Source organism: Diorhabda carinulata, chromosome 1, assembly GCF_026250575.1.
Source record: "Diorhabda carinulata isolate Delta chromosome 1, icDioCari1.1, whole genome shotgun sequence".
Taxonomy (NCBI): domain Eukaryota; kingdom Metazoa; phylum Arthropoda; class Insecta; order Coleoptera; family Chrysomelidae; genus Diorhabda; species Diorhabda carinulata.
This window is the reverse complement of record NC_079460.1, coordinates 32,471,647-32,494,929: the sequence shown is the minus strand read 5'-3', so window position 1 is coordinate 32,494,929 and position 23,283 is coordinate 32,471,647. Positions and strand designations below refer to the sequence as shown.

The 23,283-nt window shown below is 29.9% G+C and overlaps 1 protein-coding gene across 4 annotated transcripts in view; it reads right to left on the bottom strand.

Annotated features, from left to right (window-relative positions):
• LOC130899883 (5-hydroxytryptamine receptor-like) overlaps nucleotides 1-23,283 on the bottom strand; it is a 350,025-nt gene that overhangs the window by 65,855 nt on the left and 260,887 nt on the right. For all 4 annotated transcript variants that reach the window (XM_057810059.1, XM_057810060.1, XM_057810054.1 and 1 more), the window contains 2 exons: nucleotides 22,363-22,584; nucleotides 14,750-14,883 (listed from right to left, as the gene is read on the bottom strand). In XM_057810059.1, the coding sequence (XP_057666042.1) occupies nucleotides 14,750-14,883; nucleotides 22,363-22,584 (356 nt within the window). The remainder of the gene's footprint in view (nucleotides 1-14,749; nucleotides 14,884-22,362; nucleotides 22,585-23,283) is intronic.

Sequence of the window (23,283 nt, the reverse complement as noted above, 5' to 3'; positions counted from 1 at the left end):
AAAAATAGTCTATCTGAACACAATATCAATGTATGTCATAAATCAGAAAATACACCATCCCTGTTATACAAATTTAAAAAGCAAAAGTAAAAATACAAAAAATCGCATGTTATTCATTCTATACTTGGTTCAAATTGTCCTAAAAATTTTATAGGAATGACTATGCTATATCTAGAAAACGGGATAAATGGTCACAAATATACTAAAAAAGCATCAACCGCATTACGTAAACGAACAAAATGAAAAACATGAATTTGATTTCAAAAACACTAAAATATTAACTCAAGATAAACATTATCAAAAATTAACATTCTAAGAAATGATCATTATAAAACATGAAAAATCATCAGTTAACGATAAACAAGATATCAAAAACTTATATATCGTCAAGTATCTAAGGTGGGTAGACTGATATCTAAAGTCACTTTTTCCTGTCAATTTATGTAACATAACTTAATGACAATTTAAAACAATTTAAAACAATTGTTTTAGTGATAATTGTTAATACACTTCAAACTACATTTTTAAATTATTTAAAATACAATTATTCTGATATGCTCCTAGTGAGAAGCGAAATGTTAAGAGAAGAAAAATAAAATTTACATAAAAATCAACCTACGAGCTCAATAAGTTTTAATAATGAAAAAAATATAGCTAAGGTTGGTTTGAAGAAAATATCGAAGGCATTAGAACATTTATTTTTCACTAATATTTTTTCAATATTTATAAAAAACAATAATTTCAATAATTCCAGGATCCACTTCAACCCAACAAAATTGTATTTTTTTGTTATTTTCGTTTCCTCTTATATTGGTCTGTTTTTTTATACACTTTAATAAAAACTGAATAAGTAATGGGGATTGTTCTCGAAGGAGACCCTTTTTACTCAAGTTGCGAGTAACTCGGATATAATCTGAATATTTCCTTTGATGTGGGTTCTGTTTACCCTTTGCGTATTTAAACGGAAGGTAATTTTTCCAGTTTGGATTTCATGTAGGAATTGCGAGAAAAAGTGTTTTCAAGGATCCTGAATTTATTCCGACACATTTAACAGATTCCAAAATTGTGGATCTTGATAATTTAAAATAATGGCGAATGGTTCAGAAACTTCACCAAAATATCTGCTTAATAGAAGAATTTCAATAAATGGAGGGTGTACAGCGTATTCCTTGTATTACTTCAAAGTGCTACGATAGGAAATCGATGAGATTTTATGATGAATCAGCCAAATAATAATGGGAAACTGCTTATAAAGAGTCCGGATTAATGTGATTACTGTTGAACCACAAAAAAAAAACACTGAAGCGGGCAGTGATTTCAAGACATGTTTGGGTGATTCGAAATCTTGTGCAAAATGAGATCTCACCATATTATTTCTATTTCACTTATTAGGAAAAATTCTTTCAAAAACAAAAAAATCATCAAATAATTTTTTAGTACTATCAATGGGCGATTTATTGTAGTAAATGTTGAAATGTCTTCCTTTCTCTACTTGGAAAGCTACAAACATTGAAAAAACTTGATATCAATAAGTATCTTAGATTCTGAACGAATTTTGATTAGGTTTGACAGTTGAACCCGAGTAGTTAGAATACCAAATTTTATACATGATGTTTAAAACTGATAACGTAACATCAGTTCATGAGTAATATTGAGTAAAGGCCCTGGTAAAATAGCGTAAAGTCATGTAAAAATCAGCTCTCGACGTCAAATTTTCTTTATAAGTGTATATATAGTTAATTATTAGAAGAACTGCGAACAATAGTGTGAATCAATAATCTCCAAAATACATCTCAAAGTAAGCAAATTTCAAATCATCATAGCAACGTATTAAAGATTTAAATAGTAAGAATCAAATTCGATTTTTCAATTCAAGGCACAATACAGGTCGCTTAAAAATAAATCAACTTTCAGTGAACAGTACCGTGGTATGGTAAGAAAAATCAAAGAAGATGGATGACTCAAGCTTCAAAGAATACAATTTTATGTACACCGACGCATCCAAAGCACCTAATGGCTTGGCGCAGAAGTAGTACTGACAGACTACAGACTTCATGAGCTCCATCCATACTATTCAACAGCTTTTTCCCAAACATCTACTAGATCTTCTCATTAAAAATTTACTACACCTTATACACCAATTCAAGATAAATGTATCAATTATTTGGGTCTCATAATACACCGGCATCCCACGAAATCAAAAAGCAGACCAATGTGCTAAAAAAACAGGAGATTACAACAAAGTAGAAATTGTACGCGAAGTGATAGTCACAGACTATAAAGGGATAATCGGAACAAAAATTCAGTGCAAGTGACAAAGTGAGTGGAACAGATCGCCGTCGATATTAAAATCTATAAAACCATTCGTTTTAAAAATCGTACGGATCAAATAAAAATCAATCACTTAAGTCTAGGGCACACTAAAGTGGCACACTCATATTTATTTAACCGAGAAAATCCACCAATATGTGTATATTGTAATGAGAACCTAAACGTGAAACATTCATTGATGAACTGTGAAAAGTACAAAAACTTTTCAAACAATATGTACTCTCTACTTAACAATAATTGTGATACCGCAAACTTAAATAAGTATCTAAAACATTCAATTTTATCACAAACTGTGAACTGATATGTCGCTTATAACCTCTGTAGTTGATGTGACAATGAATATATATAAGAAAATTATGAGAAGTCTACTTAAAAACACTTCTTTGAAAAGTCAGATTGCTTCTAGAGAAAAAATGTATATGAAATGAAGCACATAGGTAACGTTCTCAAAAAGTATGTAATGGCAGGTGTCATCAACAACAAAATATTGGGTCTACAATACTTGACTTTTCAAGATTTGATTTAGTAGGTACATGTTCTAGTTGTTATGTTTTCCAGGTAGATTTAGATTTCCCCAACAACAAGATGGTACTCTTTCACATTTTGGTATTATTGTGAGAGAATATCTTGATGAAATATTTATAGGACATTGAATTGGAGGACATAATACAATTAAATGGTCGCCAAAAGCCCCAGACTCAAGACATAATATTAGTTTTTTAGGAATATTTGAAAGACTAGATATATTAAAGTAGAACGGCTGATATTGCGTCCCATAAATAGAATTAGATTGTAATAACATATACCAGCTGAGATTATTCGTAATTCAAAAGACGGTTTCTACCATCAAAAGGGAGCTTACCAATTCATAGCAAATTTCTCTTAAGCTTCTCATTAACACATAACATACATTTATATTCGAAAAAAAATTGGATAGGATTGAAGTTAAGTAGTTTAAAAAATTATTTTATTTGCAACAAATATGTCTCATGTAAAATCAATTGACGTATATTAAAGTTATTAATTGAAAAGAAATAATTTCATTCCAGATAGCTTTCCATATCGAGTTACTGAATATGCATAATATTAGATAGATAACTCTGTATTTGTCTAAAATCAGCGAAATTGGTCTATGAATCGTGCAGTTTTGAAGGTTTGTAATGAAGAAGCGTACTTGTTATATAATTATATGTATCGGTCAACCTCTTCGTATTTTTTTCTTGAGTTCACAGTTGGGTGAGAAAATTATCAAACTTACGTACTTATTAGTTCATTAATATCCAAAAAGAGAGATAAAAATCAGTATATGGAAGATTTTAGGGAAAAATGTTCGGAAATATCAGCTCGTATGAGCTCGTACTCGTAAGTTAGAGAAGTGGAACTACCACATAAAATTAGTGTAGTAGATATTTTAAATGGTGTATCTGTATAACACAGCTCCGCAACCAGTTTCCATCACATTAAGTAAACTGATTAGATTGTCCTTGCTGGAGAGTCGGTAATGTGATTTCCCGATCAAATTTCAGCTTAATCGACATACGCGGTGAACACCGCAGTTGCTGTTATTTCAACATAACACTACGAATCCAATGTTTTAATTTACCAAATAGACAAAATATTTGAGTTGAATGTTAGTTGAAGAAAATGAAAGTAACTTCCGATATTATTTCAACATTCATCAAATATTTATTCTATGTATGTCAAACAAATATTCGGAAAAATTTAAAATCATTCAAAATTAATGTACAAAAACATTTCATAGATAAAAATCGACATATTTAAGTAGAAGGAATAGACTATAATGACAAATTGGTTGCCAAATGACAATATTTGATTGGTTCAACAAAATTTGTTGATGAGAATCAAGTTGTGAAGGATTTTTAGTAAATTGAAAAAAATTGGAAGGAAAAAGACGCGCAATTCTGAAAAATTCAGAAAAATATTTTGATATTAACTAGAATAAGAATAATAGTTTTCAATACATGAGTAGAATTAATAAAATGGTTAGGGAAAAAATTGTAGAAGTGAATTGAAAACAGAGAGGTATGTGGTAAAAAGAACAGTGAAAAAGCGTTTCATCAAAAATGAATCAATGAAAAACTTACTCCGATTCCTTCATACTCAGAAATTATTTTCGATTCAATTTATATTATGTAAATATGATATTTATGTATATGTAGAATTGCAAGAGTTTATATGTATTAATAGCTTCAGTAACTCATTCTATGACATTTTTATTTTTATGAATACTCAATTAGCAATGCATTTTGAAAGTCTAGTTGACGTAAACCTTGTAAGAAAAATTTTTTTGTTAGAGTATAAAGCTTTTCTCGCTGCGTTCACCGGTAAGCAAAATTTTTGACCCATTCAATAATACTGAGCTTCTCTAAACTTGATGCTCCATATACTTTGATGCGAGAATCTGATTAGATACACGGGTACGGTAAGGAAAAACAGGAGTCCTCTCATACCTTCCAAAAACCTGAAAAAATGCAGAGACTTTTATTTAGCTCCAAAATGAGCAAATCATTCTATGTAGTTCGTTGGAATGATAAAAGTATAATCACTGCAATTTCTAACTATCACGGAATATTACCTTTAACAAAGTGGATAGAATGATGATGGTCTAGAATTCCCACGAGTTGATAGATTCGAAAAAATGTGCAGTCATTGCGAATGTCCCTTAAAGGAAAGAAGTGGTGGTTCCAGTTGTTTCTTTTCAGCTTGGATGCAGCATGTCAAAATGCATGGCTGTTGAGAAAGACAGTATCGGCAGAACAACTGATATACTGCGAATTCCGTAGAATGATTGTCCAACAATATCTGTACAAATATGGGGCAGCTCCTCAAATATTCAGGTATTGAATGTGCGAAAAACAAGCAAAACGAAATCGGATTCGACAAATGAAACTACGCAACTACCAGTGGTTTGCTCACAGAGACGTTGCAGAGAGTGCAAACAACGCACAAGAAAAATGTGCACTAACCACTTCATTTCATTGTTGGTACAAATTCCACAAATAGCATCAATTTTCTAATTCATAAATGCTTTTATTTTTTTTTAATGAATATATACATAGCTTGTGATTTGTTTTTCAATAAAGCTTATTGTTTGATGTTTTGTACTCCACAAAATTTTTTTGTGCTATTTATACTAAAAACAAGCAGAAATAAAAAGAAAACCAAAAAACTTTGATTGGAGGGATATACATTCATTTATTCTTCGATAACTAATAATTCACAAGCTTCTTTCAGTTAATATATATATTTCTGAAGTACTTCAATGACCTATTGTTGGAACCTTCTTATTTATATATGTTACCGGTTATACCCGATTTCAGGACAAACTAGTTTTGCCTAGGCAATAATACTCTGCAATTCTAAATGCCACCAAAGCACACCACGTTAAAATAATTGATAATTTTAAAAATTGAGATATGATTATTGCTTTTATTTAAAAAACACTTATTATTTGTTATAGTATGATTGTTTGTATTACAAATTATCCATATCTTTTAACGACGAATCATTATTGTTTTAATAAAAATGATTATTTTTTACAATTACGGATTATTTTATTCAGATTATCTATTTATCTCGATTTACTATAATGTTTAGATTATGCAACACTAGTTTTTTCTAGAGAGTGCGTATTCATATCAGGATCAACTAGTTTGGCCTAGGCTAAACTGCTTTATCCTATCAAGCTTAGGACAAATTAGTTTAGAACCATCAAATTCAAAATTTCATATTTATTTGTTTCTCTAACAACTTTTATTAGAAAACGAATTTCACACTAATGATTTTTCGAATTCAATATGAGGAGTATCAATTATGAATATTCAGACCGACCCTGAATTTGGAAGCCATGCATGTAGCTACAATTTCTTTTGTCTAAAAGTATAAAATCGAATGAACTTTTAAATTGAAAATTTCAAAAAGTACAAAAACCTAGTACTAAGTGATTTGTTCATATCAAGTGCAAACAGTGAGTAATTAAAATTACTCGTTACTATTAAGTTTTCATTTTTAAACCTCTATTTCAAGTGAAAATTATTTCAGACAAAGCCGTTGCCTCTCTAATAGCGTATTAGTTAATCGATGCCGGTTTTCTATCCAAAGTAAAATATCTTTTGAAACGTCAATGTCAATGTCAATGTCAAACCAAAACATACACATACCAACCTAAAGGCGCTCACCAAAAAAGACTGCTTCGATTAATGGAAAAAACGTATGGAAAGGTGTGTGACAAGGGGAGGGGAGTATATTGAAGGGGGGCATTCGAATGTAGAATAATTTTTATAATAAAACCCTTTTTTGTAATTAGTCTCGTTATTTAATAGCCAGACCTCGTAAGAAGTAAAAATTAATTGAAGTAACACTTTAAATGAATGAATTTGTGTTACAGCTAAAATAAAGTTATCATTAAATTCTGTCTAAACAAGTAACTTCTCGAAATTACTTATTCGAGACGTCTTGTTAGTTGTGGATTCCCTTTCACCGCATTTTTCTATAAAGTAGAAATAAAGTTGTATCATCGAGTTAACTGAGAAGTTGTTGTTTTGGTACTTTCTGAAATGTAATTATTTCAATTTATAATTTAAAACCCTATGAACATTGCCTATATACTTGTTACTACAGTTAAAACTATAATTCAAAAAACTCATTCCATGATAAAGAAAATGGAACATAGTATCGAAAATTATTTCCTGGTCACCTTAATAACAGGAAGATTTTTCAAATACAAAAGGTTTAGTACTATGTTTCACTCTGTGCATTGGTACTATTTTCCAAAATACTCCTTTTTTATTTTCTAATTAGTCGTTTATCATATGTATCTAGGACTCTAACAGTTTGATGAAAATATTGTATGATTCAATTCTAACTTCTATTTGGAAAAAATAAATCGTTATAAGCTTCCAAGAATAAAAATTAGATACTTTTTTATATTGAGTGTTCAAAATGATAGCAAAACCGGTGTAAATTTTTTTGTATTGTTATTCACAATGTGTGAAAGCAATAAATCGTTATTAAGAAACAAATATTTGAGATTAAAGCAAAGTGTGATACATTTTTGAGTTCTACCTCTCAAACCTTTTCCAAGGAAGTATCACACGACCCTTTGCTATTTAAAAAATTTGAGAAAGTGACTATCCAGGGTAGGGTGTGAGAGGGGTCACAATTTTGTATGTATAGAACAAAAAAAATAATCTATTTATATAATAACGAAGATTCCTATAAGGGGTAAGAATTAATATCCGCACCATACATCTACACCATTCAAGAACGGCCGAACCGATTCGGATTAAGACTTGTGGGGAGTTAATTTAGAACCAGGATAAGGATACTTTTTATTCCGTTTCCGTGGGACGTGACAACGCGGTATAACAAAACGTAACAAACAGAAAAACGAAAAATTTATCAGTCAAAACATTATTCTAGCACTCTAGCCATTCATTTGTTGGTATAACAAAACGCAACCCACACGGAATAACAAAACATAACTCACAACTCTTTGACTAGTTTCTTGTGGTGAGTCAATCCACGTTCCATTCATTTCCCTTTTTTTTTAAACTGAAGTTCATTTGTTACTTGATTCGGATCCGGATTCCTAGTGGCTTCCATTCTGTTATTATTTTAACTTCACTATTATTTTTCATATTAATAGCCTGTCACCTTGTCCGATTCCACGATCTATATCGAATTCTTTGGTCCCTCGTAATTACATCATCTTTCTGATGAGGTTTTCGATACCTGATATTTGGTAATAATATTTTGGATACCAAAATACTGGAAGAGTGTGGCCAGAGGGACTGGCCTATTATTTAGAAGTGGTAATAAATATTTACTAACGCGAATTTAATGATTTTGTGAATATCTTCTTTATGTATTTGTAAGTCCTGTGTGGTTTAAGGTTAGTGATTGCATTTTGGCAACAAACACGTCTAACATCAAATCAATGCACGTGTTTCACCGTTTTGTTTTAATGTTACTGGTTGAGAAGTAAAAGTTTTATTCTGGAACTCTCTAATGAATAAATAATAATTTGATCCAGGAGAAGGAAGGTATAACAATTAAGTGAAAATGGGGCATCACACGAGAGCGGGATTTTCCTCGCCTCGTCTCGCTATTGTCTCGTTTTTCTGAGACGATGGAAACGTTTTGGGAAATACTATGAGAGATGCCGAAACCATATACAGTATAACTGAATGTCCCATTCTCAATCTTGCTATTTTTATGTTTGTTTAAGTTTGTATTCGAAAAATTAGGAAATATCTAGAAAACAATATATTTCGTAAAATATCTCATTTCTTCATTTTTACTTCAACTTGTGAATGCTTGATAGTAATATATTTATTATCATGAATATTTATCTACACAGATTTTTGTACTTTAAGTTTAAATGATTTAAAGCTTTAAACTAAACTAGACACTAATGAACGTGAATAGGGTTTTGGCTCGCAATTTTCTACTTGTAAATTGCTCTTATTCACTACAGATAGACAGTGAAATTACCTTCTATCCACTCATCCCTTTTTATCAGTTAATACAATAAAATATGAAGAGTATAATATTTATAATTATCATTCAAAATCAGGAGAGCATAGACGGAACAACTGTAATGAGAACAGATAGAGACTTATATATATATACTAATAATGAGACTTAATTGACGAAAACGGGACGAAATTTTCGCTACTCTCGTTTAGTTTGAAAAATACTTGCTACTAGATTTATTGAAGAATTTTGAATCTATATTAAAAATTATAATCTTGATTCTTAAGACGAAGAAAGATTAAATGCAATTTTAGAACACAGTGTCATTGATCAAATAATAAATAATTCAAATAAAACTATTCAAGATATTCAAAATAACGAATTATTACGAAAATCGAAATTAATAGACAATGAAATATATGCATGACCTTAATGTGCAATATGAGAATCTTATTTTGTCTCAAAGATATGTTGAATAGAATTTTAATTATTTATGAAAACTGTAGAGAATTCTTGGATGTGCTGCAAACTAAGGATATTACATCCGAGTCTAATGAAATCAGAAGGATTTTTTACAGAGTTGTAAAAAATATCTTCGTATTATAAATTACAAGTACCGTTGGAATTAGAATATGAGAATATTTGATTCAATTTTAGATATAACAGGTAGAGTTACAAAAAAATGGAATAGATAATTTTTAATGAGTTCCCTTTAATATTGAGTTGGGATTATTTTATGCACTACCTATACCCACTAAGGTACAATCAGAATTCGTAATCAAAATACTAAATTAAGAGTATTTGCTGAGATTTTATACACAGATAAAACCTCTAATCGACATCTGTACTAGAAGCGAGACTTTTCAATGTGTTTCTAACCTTCAAGACAGTTATTTGAAGAACAAATACTTTCAATGGAAATTTCAACGAATTGCGAATACACTGAAATCAACATTTTTGAAAATCGTTAAAAAATATACCAGAATTAAACCAATACCTTGGAGTATTTCCAGCAGAAAAAATGCTAAAAAAGGTTCGGAAGATAAAGGCATCAAAATTCTGAAAGGAATTTTCTTAATCAAGAATTCGCCTTGTGAAATTATTTTCTAAATCCAAGAATTATTATTTCAAATGAAATCTTTCAGTAAACTACTGGTACTTAATAAATAAATAATAAACAAAATTAATATCCAGCCTTTAGGAATAAATTTGAAAAAACTACATTTAAATTACGTATCTTCGAAGGATTGACACCAACAGCTGAAGAAAAATTAAATCTCCATGTTCCCAGCATTTGGACTGTATTTCTGTATTCTTGCACAGTACTGATTATTATTTGGATATTTTGGGAGAAAATACAGAAGAAGAAGAAACCTAAAGAAACTCCAGTGGATCTATAACAAAATAAGATTCAACTTCCAGGAGGAGACTCGATCTAAGGGGGGAGAGGTGTTACCTATATAGGTAATATTTATAAATATAAATATATAGAGAGAGACCAAAGTGGACTAACTTTAATATATTTTCCGAGCATTTGAATACTTATGAATCATTTGGGACTGAAATTATGGTCAAATACAATATAAGAAATATGTATAAATGTATAAGAATAATAAAATTTCACTTGCAATAATTAATTAAGATTTTCGGTGGTTTTGTGTATTAAAGCTTGATAAATTTTATTATTGCTATACATTTATACATATTCCTTATATTGTAATTGACCATAATTTCAGTCCCAGACGATGAATATGTAAGTATCTATTTGAAAGCTCGGAAAATATATTAAAGTTAGTTAAAGTTAGATTAGTCCACGAAACTGGTGTTTCGTTGCCACGTTCCCAATAAGAAACCACTCATAGTATAGTTGGCAAAGACTTCTTTACAATTTATATATAGATAAGCGTTTTTATAGTGGGATTGTGGCAACATTGAACACCAAAGTGTACTAACTCTAGAATTCTGATTCCAAGCTTTCGAATACTAATGAATTCATTGTCTGAGAATTAATTAGTTGAGAATTGCAGTGTAATAAGTTTTGTAATATCTTTTGAAAAAAATCATATTAATCAATATTTTAATTGACGCTTAATAGAAATAATAAGCGAATTGATTCTCTGAATCTCCACCTTTTCTCACCACTGTCTTGATAATGGCTTCAAGGTGGGAGCTGAAACATCTAGATTTTTCAAAAATCCAACGCGGTTCAACTCGTGAACCTAGTTCTTTTGTTAGGTTAGGTTAAAAAACAAATTGTTGAACTTATCAGCTATAATGTATAAAGTTTAATGAGATTACTGAAACTTTATTTAGACTGATAAAAGCCATATTAAAGAGATATTGTATATTAATGAGCCTTTGATACGAGCATGAAATCTAAGAAAATAAGGTGTTTGAAGTTGGATGAAAAGTCATTCCGTTCACAAACACAAGTAAGTCTAATGATTACGTATTTATAACAAAATGGAACATAAAACTGATCATTTTAAGGTATTTAAATGTTATAAGGTGAAGAAAAATGACATTTAAAGAAAACCTTGATAAAGTCAAACATTCTCCATTAACTATTTTTTTTATTTTGGAGAAATTACTTTGAAACGTGTACTTATCTGAAATTAAAAAAGGTACCTCAGAAAAAGTTGAATAAAAAACCTATGGATTTCAGTTGCATAAATAAGGATCCGCCAGAATATGTTTCAGTATTACAATCGTGAAAAATCCAATCTCAAGGCTAATATTTATTGAGGTGATTTATTCACTGTATTATCATGGTAGTTCGTTCCTTAAAAACGGAGTCTATAATTCTCGTGATATTAATCTTACTCTTCTTTCATATGATAGCGGAATACATCAATTCACAACTAAATATGCGAATTGAATTGAGTAACTGATAGAGAGCTATCACCGCAAATGTTGCAAGTTTCATTAAAGATATTTTTCATTCCGCTTTGGATATTCCATATTTCTCTCTAAAGCCAGAGCTTTTCTGTACTCCACTAGTATAAGGGTCCACGGGTCGAGTCTAGCCCACCGTTGTCATTAATTCGACCCATAATTTCTAGAAAGTTACAGCTATGTCGATGTTATCCACTAACGTTGACAATTTGACAACCGAATTAGAGGTCCCGCTAGGGTACAGAGAAACTATAGAAAACCGACGTTCGACGGTATAGAGATTTAAGATGCTCAGATCCATAGAGGGTATTTGTGTACCACATTTAAGAGAATGATGACAATGGAAATTTTAAGAGAGAAGAGTAAATATATATTAGCTTTAATAAACATCACCTATTGTTATATTTTTTCTAATAGTATGATTTTCCTAAATAAAACATAATTTTCTTCATTGGAGAGGCTCACAATTAGACCAATGATAAAAGTTTACTTTGGTGATAGGGATAACGTGTTTAATCACCTTCCTGTATCGGTACAATATGTGTATATTCTCGAACAAGAGTATTCATGAAAAAAATCTCAATGTCAGAGTCATAATGAGTAAAGTACATATTCATAGATATCTTCTTATTATTAACACTTAATAAAAGTACATCTCAAAACGCAATAAAATATTTTGTCGTCTGTGGAAGTGAAATAAGTGAAATTTTTATTCAGAAAAAGTTGAAATGTTATGATTGAAGGGTAAGGGTATCTCTTACACTATATTTACTGAGTTCTGACAACACATTGGGCAGTGAGTACAATGATAGCAATGCCACTGTCGACAACTACATATGTGTCTATCTATCTGTTTTACTCATTCTTAAATATATTTATACTTATATCAATATTATTTATAAGGTCAAAGGTATAGATACAAGGTTTATTATATTATTATGTTGTTAAATTTTAATAGTACGTGTGTTTTTGATTGAGTCAAAATGCACGTTTATTAGCAAAAAGTTAACCTTACTCTTTTTAACAAGCTTCTCGTTTATCAACCATCACTCCATACCTTCATTAACTGATAGAATAGATATATCTGTTCCTTTCAGTTCCTAATTTTATCTAGCTAACAAATTTTACAACAGATATATTGAATGTTATCCAAACTACTGCTTGCCGTTTGTCATTATGGAACATTAAACAATGAATTTCTGTAAGGATTTCTGATGCAGTGGAAATGACATGTTTATATGCAGTAAATAAATTTCAACGAGAAATTAGTGGAAATCTGCATAGCGAGATTCAATAAAATGAATATTCGACGTTCAATATGTTGTATAATAGCTTACGCTTGAAAAGTTTGGGAATAATAAATGTTCAAAATTTCTTTTAGATCATCAGTACAGATGTCTTAACTTTTTCATATTCTAACAAAATTTATTGGTTTTTTATATCGCATAACTAGTAGATTTCTGTATCGCATAACTAGATATCTATCTATCAATGCGTATGATAGAAATGAAATTCGATGAACCAGTGATATGAAACATAATCAAGGGATAGAAAACTAGCGAAAGATGTGAGAAGGTTTGAAGATAAGAGGAAAGGAATTTAAAAAAAGTGGAAACCTGAAGGGTCTCGGCGGGATCAAAAAACAGCTGGAATAGTTACAAGTGGAACTTAAAGCATATGCAAGGAAGGAAAGACACATCAACGTTATAAAAATATAAAAAAAAACACAACGAAAACAAAAGCAGGAAAACACGGAGAAAACTCAAACGTACGAATAAAAAACTGAAATTGAGCAAAAACTAAAGTAGAATAGAGAAGCGAATAAGCCTTGCTGAAACAAAAAATAAAGGCAATTTGGTAAAAAGTATTCCAACGAAAGTGAGCAACTGAATTTGCTTAAAATTATTTAGTGTTTGGATTAATGGTTTTTTTAATGCAGATTCATTATTTCGAGAACTTAATAATCCATGTAAATTTGTTATTATGTGCATAATTATCTCTAAGATTCATGGTACGAAAAAAACTTCATCTAGCGATATTTTTAGCTCAAGTATCTAGAGTTTAAAAATAGAACTTGGTTCTCGAAATATTTCATATTTATGAAATCTATGGAAAGAAGGACAATAGAGTGCTGATTCAAATTTCCTGTTCGAACTCATTTTCATATAACTTTAGTAGTATATTAAGCAAATTTTGGTCACTACGTTTTTTGTAATCGAAATTATTATTCGGTCTCCTAGCGATAACGATGACAATACTCATATCAAAATTCAAATAGGGAAAACTAGATATACTAGGCATAACAGAAGGAAAAATGAAGAGGACTTACAAAATGACAGATATAAAAACTGGGTAACAGTAGAAGTGGGTGACATAATAAATGAAAAAAGAATGGATCTCACAATATGAGAAATGCAAATACACAAAAAAGATATCAAAGAGAAAATATGAATACATAATTAATTTCTCCAATGTTAAGATCTTTTCATCGATATTTTCTAGACAAGTTTTCTTGATTTAATTCAGTCAAAAACTTATATTTTTGAAAAAAATATAACATGAATATGAATACACGACTTGCGGAATAATACTAAATTGAAATACGAGTAATTAGTAACACTCGGAATATATAAAAGCTGTATAGTTCTCTTTGATTATTGATATCCAATATGATTCTTAATTTACTGCAGTAGTATTTCCTGTATTGATCACTGTATTATATTCCAACATTTTTTCACTAGAAAAAGAAGGAGCAAGTGAAGTTATAACTTTTTTTCCATTTAAATGGAATGGAAGTATCTCCTTATACAGATCAATATTCTGGGTTGAGGCAATTACTATTATTGCTAGAGTTATGAGGTATTGCATGCTACAAATTAAATTATATTAGACTGCGTTAAAGATTCATATACCCAACAATTAATTCTTTCATTGCACTATTTAAATTCAAATCAGGACTCACTTCTTAACTATAACCTGAAGTCTGAACAAGAAGTTTGAAAAATCGCATTGAAACTTCACTTACCACGTAAACTGCTCCCAAGGGCATTACCAAACACGCCACCATTAAGTCAGCGACGGCCAAGGAAACTATTAGATAATTTGCAACATTCTGCAAATTCCTTTCCAGAAGAATTGCTGCAATCACGAACACGTTGCCTGAAATAAAAATAATCTTTTTTGATAAAATTTCTTCTGTAAAACTGTTCATTGAAATTCAAATATGATTAACCCCCTCAAAGATTCATAATCTCGTGACCTGAATGTTACAGTATCAAATTGTCCAATTTTTCTTATTGTGTCATGTTGGTGATATTGGTAATTTGACTGCAGGTGTGAAAGAATTAATCAGACAGATTAAATTATAATGTGAGTTTACTTTACTAAAATGTTATTTAATGAATGAGGTGATGAAATATTTTTCGCGTATATGTAAGTAGATTAATCGTGATCCTGTTAAAAATTACTTTTTTTTTATTTTTGTTCCTCTGCAAAAATGACATTTCAACTCAACTCTGGCAGTTATCGAAGCAAACTAATACTGATCTGTACCCATACTATAGTTGCTGATTATATGAGCCACATAATTTATTGTATTTGGGAGATGCTAACATTTCTTTTGATGAAGCATCACTTGAGCAGTTTCTTTGGAAAACTCTTTATAAATGTTTCCTTAGGACAATGATATACTCCATCTACATCAGGCATGTTTTTTGACGTCCGGAATACCTTCGATGTGCTTCAGAATCATCTGGTGTCTGATTAGACTTTTCCTGACTATCTTTAGAGAATAATCAAGAATTTAAGAGAAGCTGTAGGAGAATATTAGTGCAGTGGAAACGGATTGTGTGATTTTCCAACAAAGAAAGTAACCTAAACGAGACAAGTGTAGGGATATAGATATGAGAGGATGTGTGTTAAATATATATAAAAGCGGCAGCACAGGTTTACATTATTCCACCATACATATAACAGAAGGAATTCACGGGGATTGGCAATCAAATGTCTATCTGTTTGGTTCCTTGTCTCTAAATTAATAAGGACAGAAATTCAAAATTACATAGCAATGTGCTATCACATTTTTAAGAAGTCTTTGCCAGTTATATTATTATTATAATTAATACAATTTAAAGATACATCAAATCTTAATTAATTATTGCAAGCAAATTTTATTATTGTTACCCATTTATACATATTGTACTTGACTTTTTGGACCCAGATGATGAATACATAAGTATTCGAAAACTCGGAAAATATATTAAAGTTAGTCTACTTTGGTATTTTATTGTCACGTTCCCGTAATGTATATATATATATATATATATATATATATATATATATATATATATATATATATATATGCATATGTTTTTGATTTTAGGTCTATTCTATTTTAAAAATAGTCTTTTTAATATTTTTTGGAAGAAAGATAAAATTTGATTTTTCTTTATGTCTTCATCAAAATATGATATTGACACTGACAATCTACGTATTTATATTGATCAATAGATCACCTACATCATGAACATCAAAATAAGAATAAAATCAAAATATATCTTTTTTATCATTTACAGGTTTTTCGTTGTTATGAATGGATCATTTCTAAAAATTTTCTTTTTCGTGTATTAGATTCCGTTCCCAGAATTTTCTAATCTTTATAATTGAGTTTATGTTTTTTTGATATTTCATGGTTCGTTAACGCAGTTTTATTTTTTTATCGTATTGATGACTTTTTAGTCTATTTTCTAAATATTGAGAGGTCTGCCCTATGTAGACAGGGTAGTACAAGGCACTTGATATATAATACCACTTTTTTGTTTTTTGTTATTCTAGATCAAGTGAAATATTTAGATAACGTATTATGTCTTTTATGACTTATATTTATCTCATATTTATTGAAATAATTCGATAATTGTTGGGAAAGTCCTTGTACATATGGCAAGGAAAAATGTTTTATGTTTTGATGTTCCATTTATGTTTTGTTTTTTAATTGATTGTAGTGTCTGTGGTGTCTGTTTATCCTTTTTTTGAATATGTTGTTCATCATTTTCACAAATAATTATTTTTTTTCGATGCATTTTTTGCTTTTTGAATAGCTAAGCATCTAAATTCAGGATCTGATAGTTGGATACATCTATCAGCCAAACTTATTATCACTGATCTTTTTTGTAACATAAGATGACACGACTTGAAGTTTAAATATCTTGAGGACCAACTTGGTTTCGCATACCATTCTGTTCTTATGTTATTCTTAATTTTATATAATGTGACATCGAGAAAATTGATTCTATTATTTTATTCAACCTCGATCGTGAATTGAAGTTTTCCATGATAAGAATTGAATTTTTTATTTATGTTTTCAATTTGATTCATTGGTACGGTAGTGATGCAATCATCTACATATCGGAAAAAAAATGGAATATCTATATCAAGTTTGCTAAGGACAGTTTCCTCGAGATCTTCTATTACTAATTGTGCTATAATACTGCTATAATAAAGCTCCCATAGCACAAACTTCAATTTTCATATTCAAAGTACTTTGTAGTTAGTGTGAGTTCTATAACTTTTATAAATTCGTTTCGAGGTATTTCTATATATTTTTTAATTCTGTCTCATTGTTTTTATCAATATTTGTTTCACAATAGTAATAGGAATATTTGTATATAAAGAAACCATATTTAAGGAAATAAATATATATTCCTCTGGGAATATTTATATTTTCAATTTTTCCTTTGAAATCCCATGTGTTTCTGATATAGTATTTGTTTTGGTATGAAATTTTTTTCAAATAATTAGATGAATGGGGTAAAAGGAGTTTGAATACACGAAAAAATCGGTCAAAGAGGAATGTCAGGCTTATGCAGTTTTGGTAAACCATATATTTTAGGGAGTAAGGCATTGTGAATTTTTAATTTTATTGCATCTGATGGCGAAATAAAAAGTTGTTATTCCCGAGATCAAATTAGATCATTATTTTGTATTCCATAAGAATTCCTAGGGTCTGGTATAAGCAAGCTGTATCATCGTTCAATAATTCCATCACTTCATTATTAAAATCTTCTGATTTCATAATAACAGATTTATTAGATTTATCTGCTTTAAAAATTTTGTGATCTCTGTTTTGATTGATGAATTTTTTGGTTTCAATTATATTTTGGGTTTGATATTGCTCTGCTGTTGTTGGTTTTTCAATTTCTTTTTCAAATTAGTAATAATATTACAAGTATCAGACCTTATTAAATTTTGTACCACAAAATTTGAGTTTAATGACCTCGAGTTCAAAAGCATTGTTTTAATCTAGTTCCAAAATATAAAATTGAAGAATTGCATGCCAATAAAGTCACGGAAGACAAAACACCGATGTATTTGAATACTTGGAAAATCCTTTCACAAAAAATGAAAAAGTAATATAAACAAAACACATAGGAAAATAAGTTTCACAGAAGTCACATAGCTTGTACATTCACTTGCTTTGCACGTTCGTATCCAGATGCTAGATTCGTTCAGTAAAACCTTTCTAGACTTGTTTTTCATCATACTAGCTCAGTTATATGTTACAGGAAGTAATTTAAATGCAAAATGTCTCAATTAACATTCCGACAATGAAATAAATTCAATACGTTTATGAAAATAGAAAATCTTGTATGACCATACTCATAACAATTAGTAATAAACATTTAATGAAGACTTTATTGAACAACTAACGTTACTCATATTCTCACATCATTCTGATTAGTTATAGAGATATCATACATAAGAGCTGTGAGGATATTATTTTGCTTATACCAACTTTGTATTCATTTATTTCCGTGAAAAGATCCATCACTAAGTTTTATTAGCATAAACCATCTCGCTTATCATTCTTCACAGAAAAAAAGATATCCTTCGAGAATTTCAGAGTTTGAAGTGTCAAAAGAGGTGTGGTGGATGGCACTTACCGAGTTTTTTCAGAAAACAGAATGCAAGACTTTTCCCATTATTTTAATCCTATCTTGAAGAGGATCATTTTGAATACCTTTTGTTGATGAACGTAAGCTGGCAAGTAGCTTAAATCCATTTTAAGCTAAAGGGTAACGACATAAATTAATGCAAATACAGCGGAAAAGATACGGGAAGCGTGAATTTCGGAGTAATTTAGTTACCATATCTCTTGCTATTTATTTACCGAAACACACATTTCGAAATGAGGTTAGAATAGTATTGAGGTAGGAATATCATTATAATCTTTATGATTGAGATAGTGGTAGGATACATAGTGACTAGGTTTGTTTAAAACAAAGTTATTATAAGTAGTTCCATGAGATGATTGTGAATCCATTTATATTCAATATCCAGTGTTTAATTGTGATATAATCAATGTTCTTTTGTATTTGTTTATGAAATATAACAATTCGTAATAACAAGATGCCACTCTAGCATCCCCGTTGGGTTTAAAAGTTTAAGACTCAATTTTCGAGAGAAATTTCAAAGGCTGACCATTGTTTGTTACATGTGGATCCTTGTGCTAGCTGAACAGAATCCATGGCCCCATGATGTCTTGTGCTACATCCTGTGATATATTGGATCAAATTATTTCAAATTACGTCAGTTATTGAATGGATAAAGAAGAACTATCTATTAAACTACATTTTTTGTAACTAATCTTTGTGAACGTTTTATTGAGAAGGTGATTAAAAAACCTTTTACTCAATATTTGCTGTTCTGATGAGGGCAGAAAAAGGATTGTATTGCGGAGTAATTTTTTAGCCAGAAAATTGAAATTAAATGAATTTGAGTATCTTTATTTTTGTTGTTAGAACATGCTATTTGAAATTAATAGAAACGAAACCTCTTTATTTGGTTGCTGGCTACGAAGGTTGGTAGGTTATTGTCTGCGAGAAGACACTAAAATCCGTGAGGGGTGTTTTGATAAAACTGCAAAATATGAAAGGGACACTTCTGTTAATAAGATCAAAGAAAAAATTTTTACACAGTGTTGAGAATTGGCAGATTGGCAACAAAATTGGCCTAAAACCTGTTTTTTCGTGCACATGGATAGAATTTATAGGAATTGTATTGTTAGGCAATTTTTTGCCCCAAAATTTGACCAAAAATACATTATAGGACCGATCCTGCTCTCCAATATATTATTCAAATTGATAACGGGTACGAAGAATTGATGTTCCTCACGTCCTTAGAATTACAGTGTAGCTGTGGGGCTAGAATAAAGATTCCTCTGAAAAACGATTGGAAGTAGAGGTTTTATCGAATAGCTTGCAATATTGATAGTTTTAACATATCTTTATTCTTTTTTGTAGGGTTATTTGGAAAGGAAAAAATTGTGAAACAGAATCTGCTGTTTTGGAAAAACAACGAAGACTAATAGTACTTGATGGCAGTCTCATAACCCTTGAAATGTTCCGAAACGTTTGTATGGAAGTAGACGAATATCATTATGGGAATCCATTTCAATTATTCAATATTAATTGTTTTAGCATTATAATATAGTGGATTTTCGTTATTTCATAATTATTATATTGCTTCTGCACAAACGTTTTCAAAATGACATTATTGATCCGTAGGTTTCATTTATAAGGAACTTTGCACTTCAAACTGATAAAGGCTTCTTCACAAATACGACGTCGACGAAAATAATTCATATTGTCAACCATTTTTTCGGTCATATATCTGAATATATATATATATATATATATATATATATATATATATATATATATATATATAATAACTAAAATGAGGGGTTGATGATGAGGTGGATTGATGACTGACAAATATCTTTATCGTGAACATGTGTCTACTTTAGAATGAATATCGACGTATTTCAGAAAGTATTGCGAAAGATCGGGGTAGACTGTTTTCTATGGCACAATCTCAATATCACACGTTTTGTCTATGACAAAATTGATATGATTACACTACATAGAATTTCAATCGGTTCATTGTAAGATATTGACGTGAAATATGGAATTATTGTCAATAATATGAATTGCTTTCAAAGTACGCCTTCACAATCTTAATCTAATTCACCAATAAAAGAAAACACTTTTTCAAAATTGCTCCTTCATGTGTAAAATAGAATAATTGCGTTTTAAGCTCACTTCATATATGGATCTAATTCATTAAAACATTAGTTCATACACATAACTGATATGTAAAAATAATTAAACAGCTGCAACTCTGGATTTAACTGTAATTTGTTTTGTTCCATGCCCAAATTCTTGTTAGACAAATTACATGCAGTAGGTATGAAATTTATAAGAGTGGCAGTATATTTCAGTCGCTTCAGTATACTTGAAAAATATAAATAGTTTCACAGTTTTCGCAGAAATTGAACAGAAATTGTTAGTTCTACAAAGGAAAATAAAAGCTGGCTAGTAGAATTAAGACACTTTTTTTAAAAGTAAATGAGTAAATGCGAGAAAAATGTGAGAGATTTACGTTATATATTGGGAACGTGGCATTGAAATACCAAAGTGGACTGATTTTAATATATTTTCCGAGCTTTCGAATACTTATGAATTCATCAGCTGGGACTGAAATTACGATCAAATACAATATAAGAAATATTTATAAAAATAATAAAATTTCTGCTTACAATAATTGAGATTTTCGGTGGTTTTGAATCGTATTCTTGTAAAAAATTTTAAAATTCATTGGTTTCAAAATTCAATATTCAAATTGACGTTGATAGAAATATTGATTAATTGAAATATTAAATATTGATTAATTGAAATATTAATTCTGGTTACCATACGAATTTTTATTAAACACTCATAATATTCTGTTAATGTCATTTTAGAATCAATATAACAATTATATACCCGTATATAGTATTATTAACAAAATCTTAACTAATAGCCTTAGTTAAGCGCCAAATCATTAATGAGCTTGTTTTTTACTGAATCTCCTATAAAAAGTTGTCTATTCAAACATACCCCTTATTTTATTTCACAAATTGGCAGTGTTCGCTGTAAAATAATTGGATGTCTAATAATACTGTTCTCTACATCTTTCTGGTTAATTTAATGCGCCCAAATGATCAGAGCAAGAAAGCAAAAAATATAATGTGAGTATGTATCTAACAAATTTATTTCTTGCTATCTATAAAACCAAATATAATATCGCTATCTGAATTTTGAAAGACTGGTTAGGTTGAACTTTTTCCAGCACATCCGTCCATAAATATACTGGTTATAGACCGGATTTCCGTGTGCCCTGTCGTTTTGTTTCGACAAGTTAATGAGCTGTCTCACTAGTTTATTAACGCTCATGGCTAAAACTCACTGAACTTGAAAGAGTTAATTATCAAAGAGGATTTTGAGTCAATATTAAATAAAAAAATTGTTGCCTGATGTCCTCGCTTTTTGTGTTACATTAAATTAATTTGATCTTTCCAAGTAAGGATCTCTTATATTGTAAAAGCTGTTGCCAACAATCTGGGAAATATTTCATTACGTGCACTAAACTAACGTATTTGGAAAAATATTGTACTATAAGGTATTTAATAGTCAATAAACACCAAATATTTTTATTTTATCGAGTTCTTCATATCTTTGAGAGCTAGAGAAAGGATATTGTATTACTGCCAATTTGTAAAGCGAACGACAACAGTTCGATGAATTATAAATTTCAACTTACCTATAACGGTAACAAGAATCATAAGCCCTAAAACTATTGACAATACTCCCATGAGAATAAGATCGGTTAGTGGTTCTCTGTCCTCGATATCCAAGAAAGTGTTGTTTGTGGTGATGTTGTCGACGATGGTCGTGTTTGAGGAACATGACAAGTTAGAGCAGTTCACTTTGTATAATGCTTCCAACGAAGTAGCATTTGTAGGCGTAGGGAATTGCAACATTACTGGAACAAAAAATAGTATGAGTAGAATGAGAGTAATTACACAAGTGGAAAAATTATTTTCGGCTTGTTCAAAAACACATATCTGCCTGAGGCATATTATTTTAAATGTGAATATGCATCATATTTATTTTCATTATCATGAGTGTCTCTGAAATACATTATACATTATTCCAATTATCCAATGATTTGTATCAAGAATATTAACAATGATTGCAAGTTAATTATAACATTATTTTGAACATATAACCAAAGTATAGTTGCTATGGGTACAGTACAACTAGTTATGTCTGTTTCAGTCATTGTCATTCGAATAAAGCGGAGAATGAATTCTTTCAATCTAGAGGACAACTTGATTTTTCAACGTTTACCTTTCTAAAAATAGTATGAAAAACCCCATTCATTATAACAAAAATAAAAATGGTTATTTGCAAAATCTTTTGTATATTAGTAGATCAGTGTATTGGATTCTTGTAGAATGTAGAGAAATAAATGTTTTGTGGCATAGTCGGTAGAAAAATGAGAACAAGTAATTGTTTCCAATTTATTTATGTTTGAAGCAGTCATTATTTGTGAAATGTCAGTTTACTATCTCCACTCTGCCACTTAGCTTAATGAGAATTTCATCTTGCTCTTGTCGTTAACACGAACACAACACATACGGAGGAAACAGAGGCGGTAAATGAGAAATGAAATTATAAT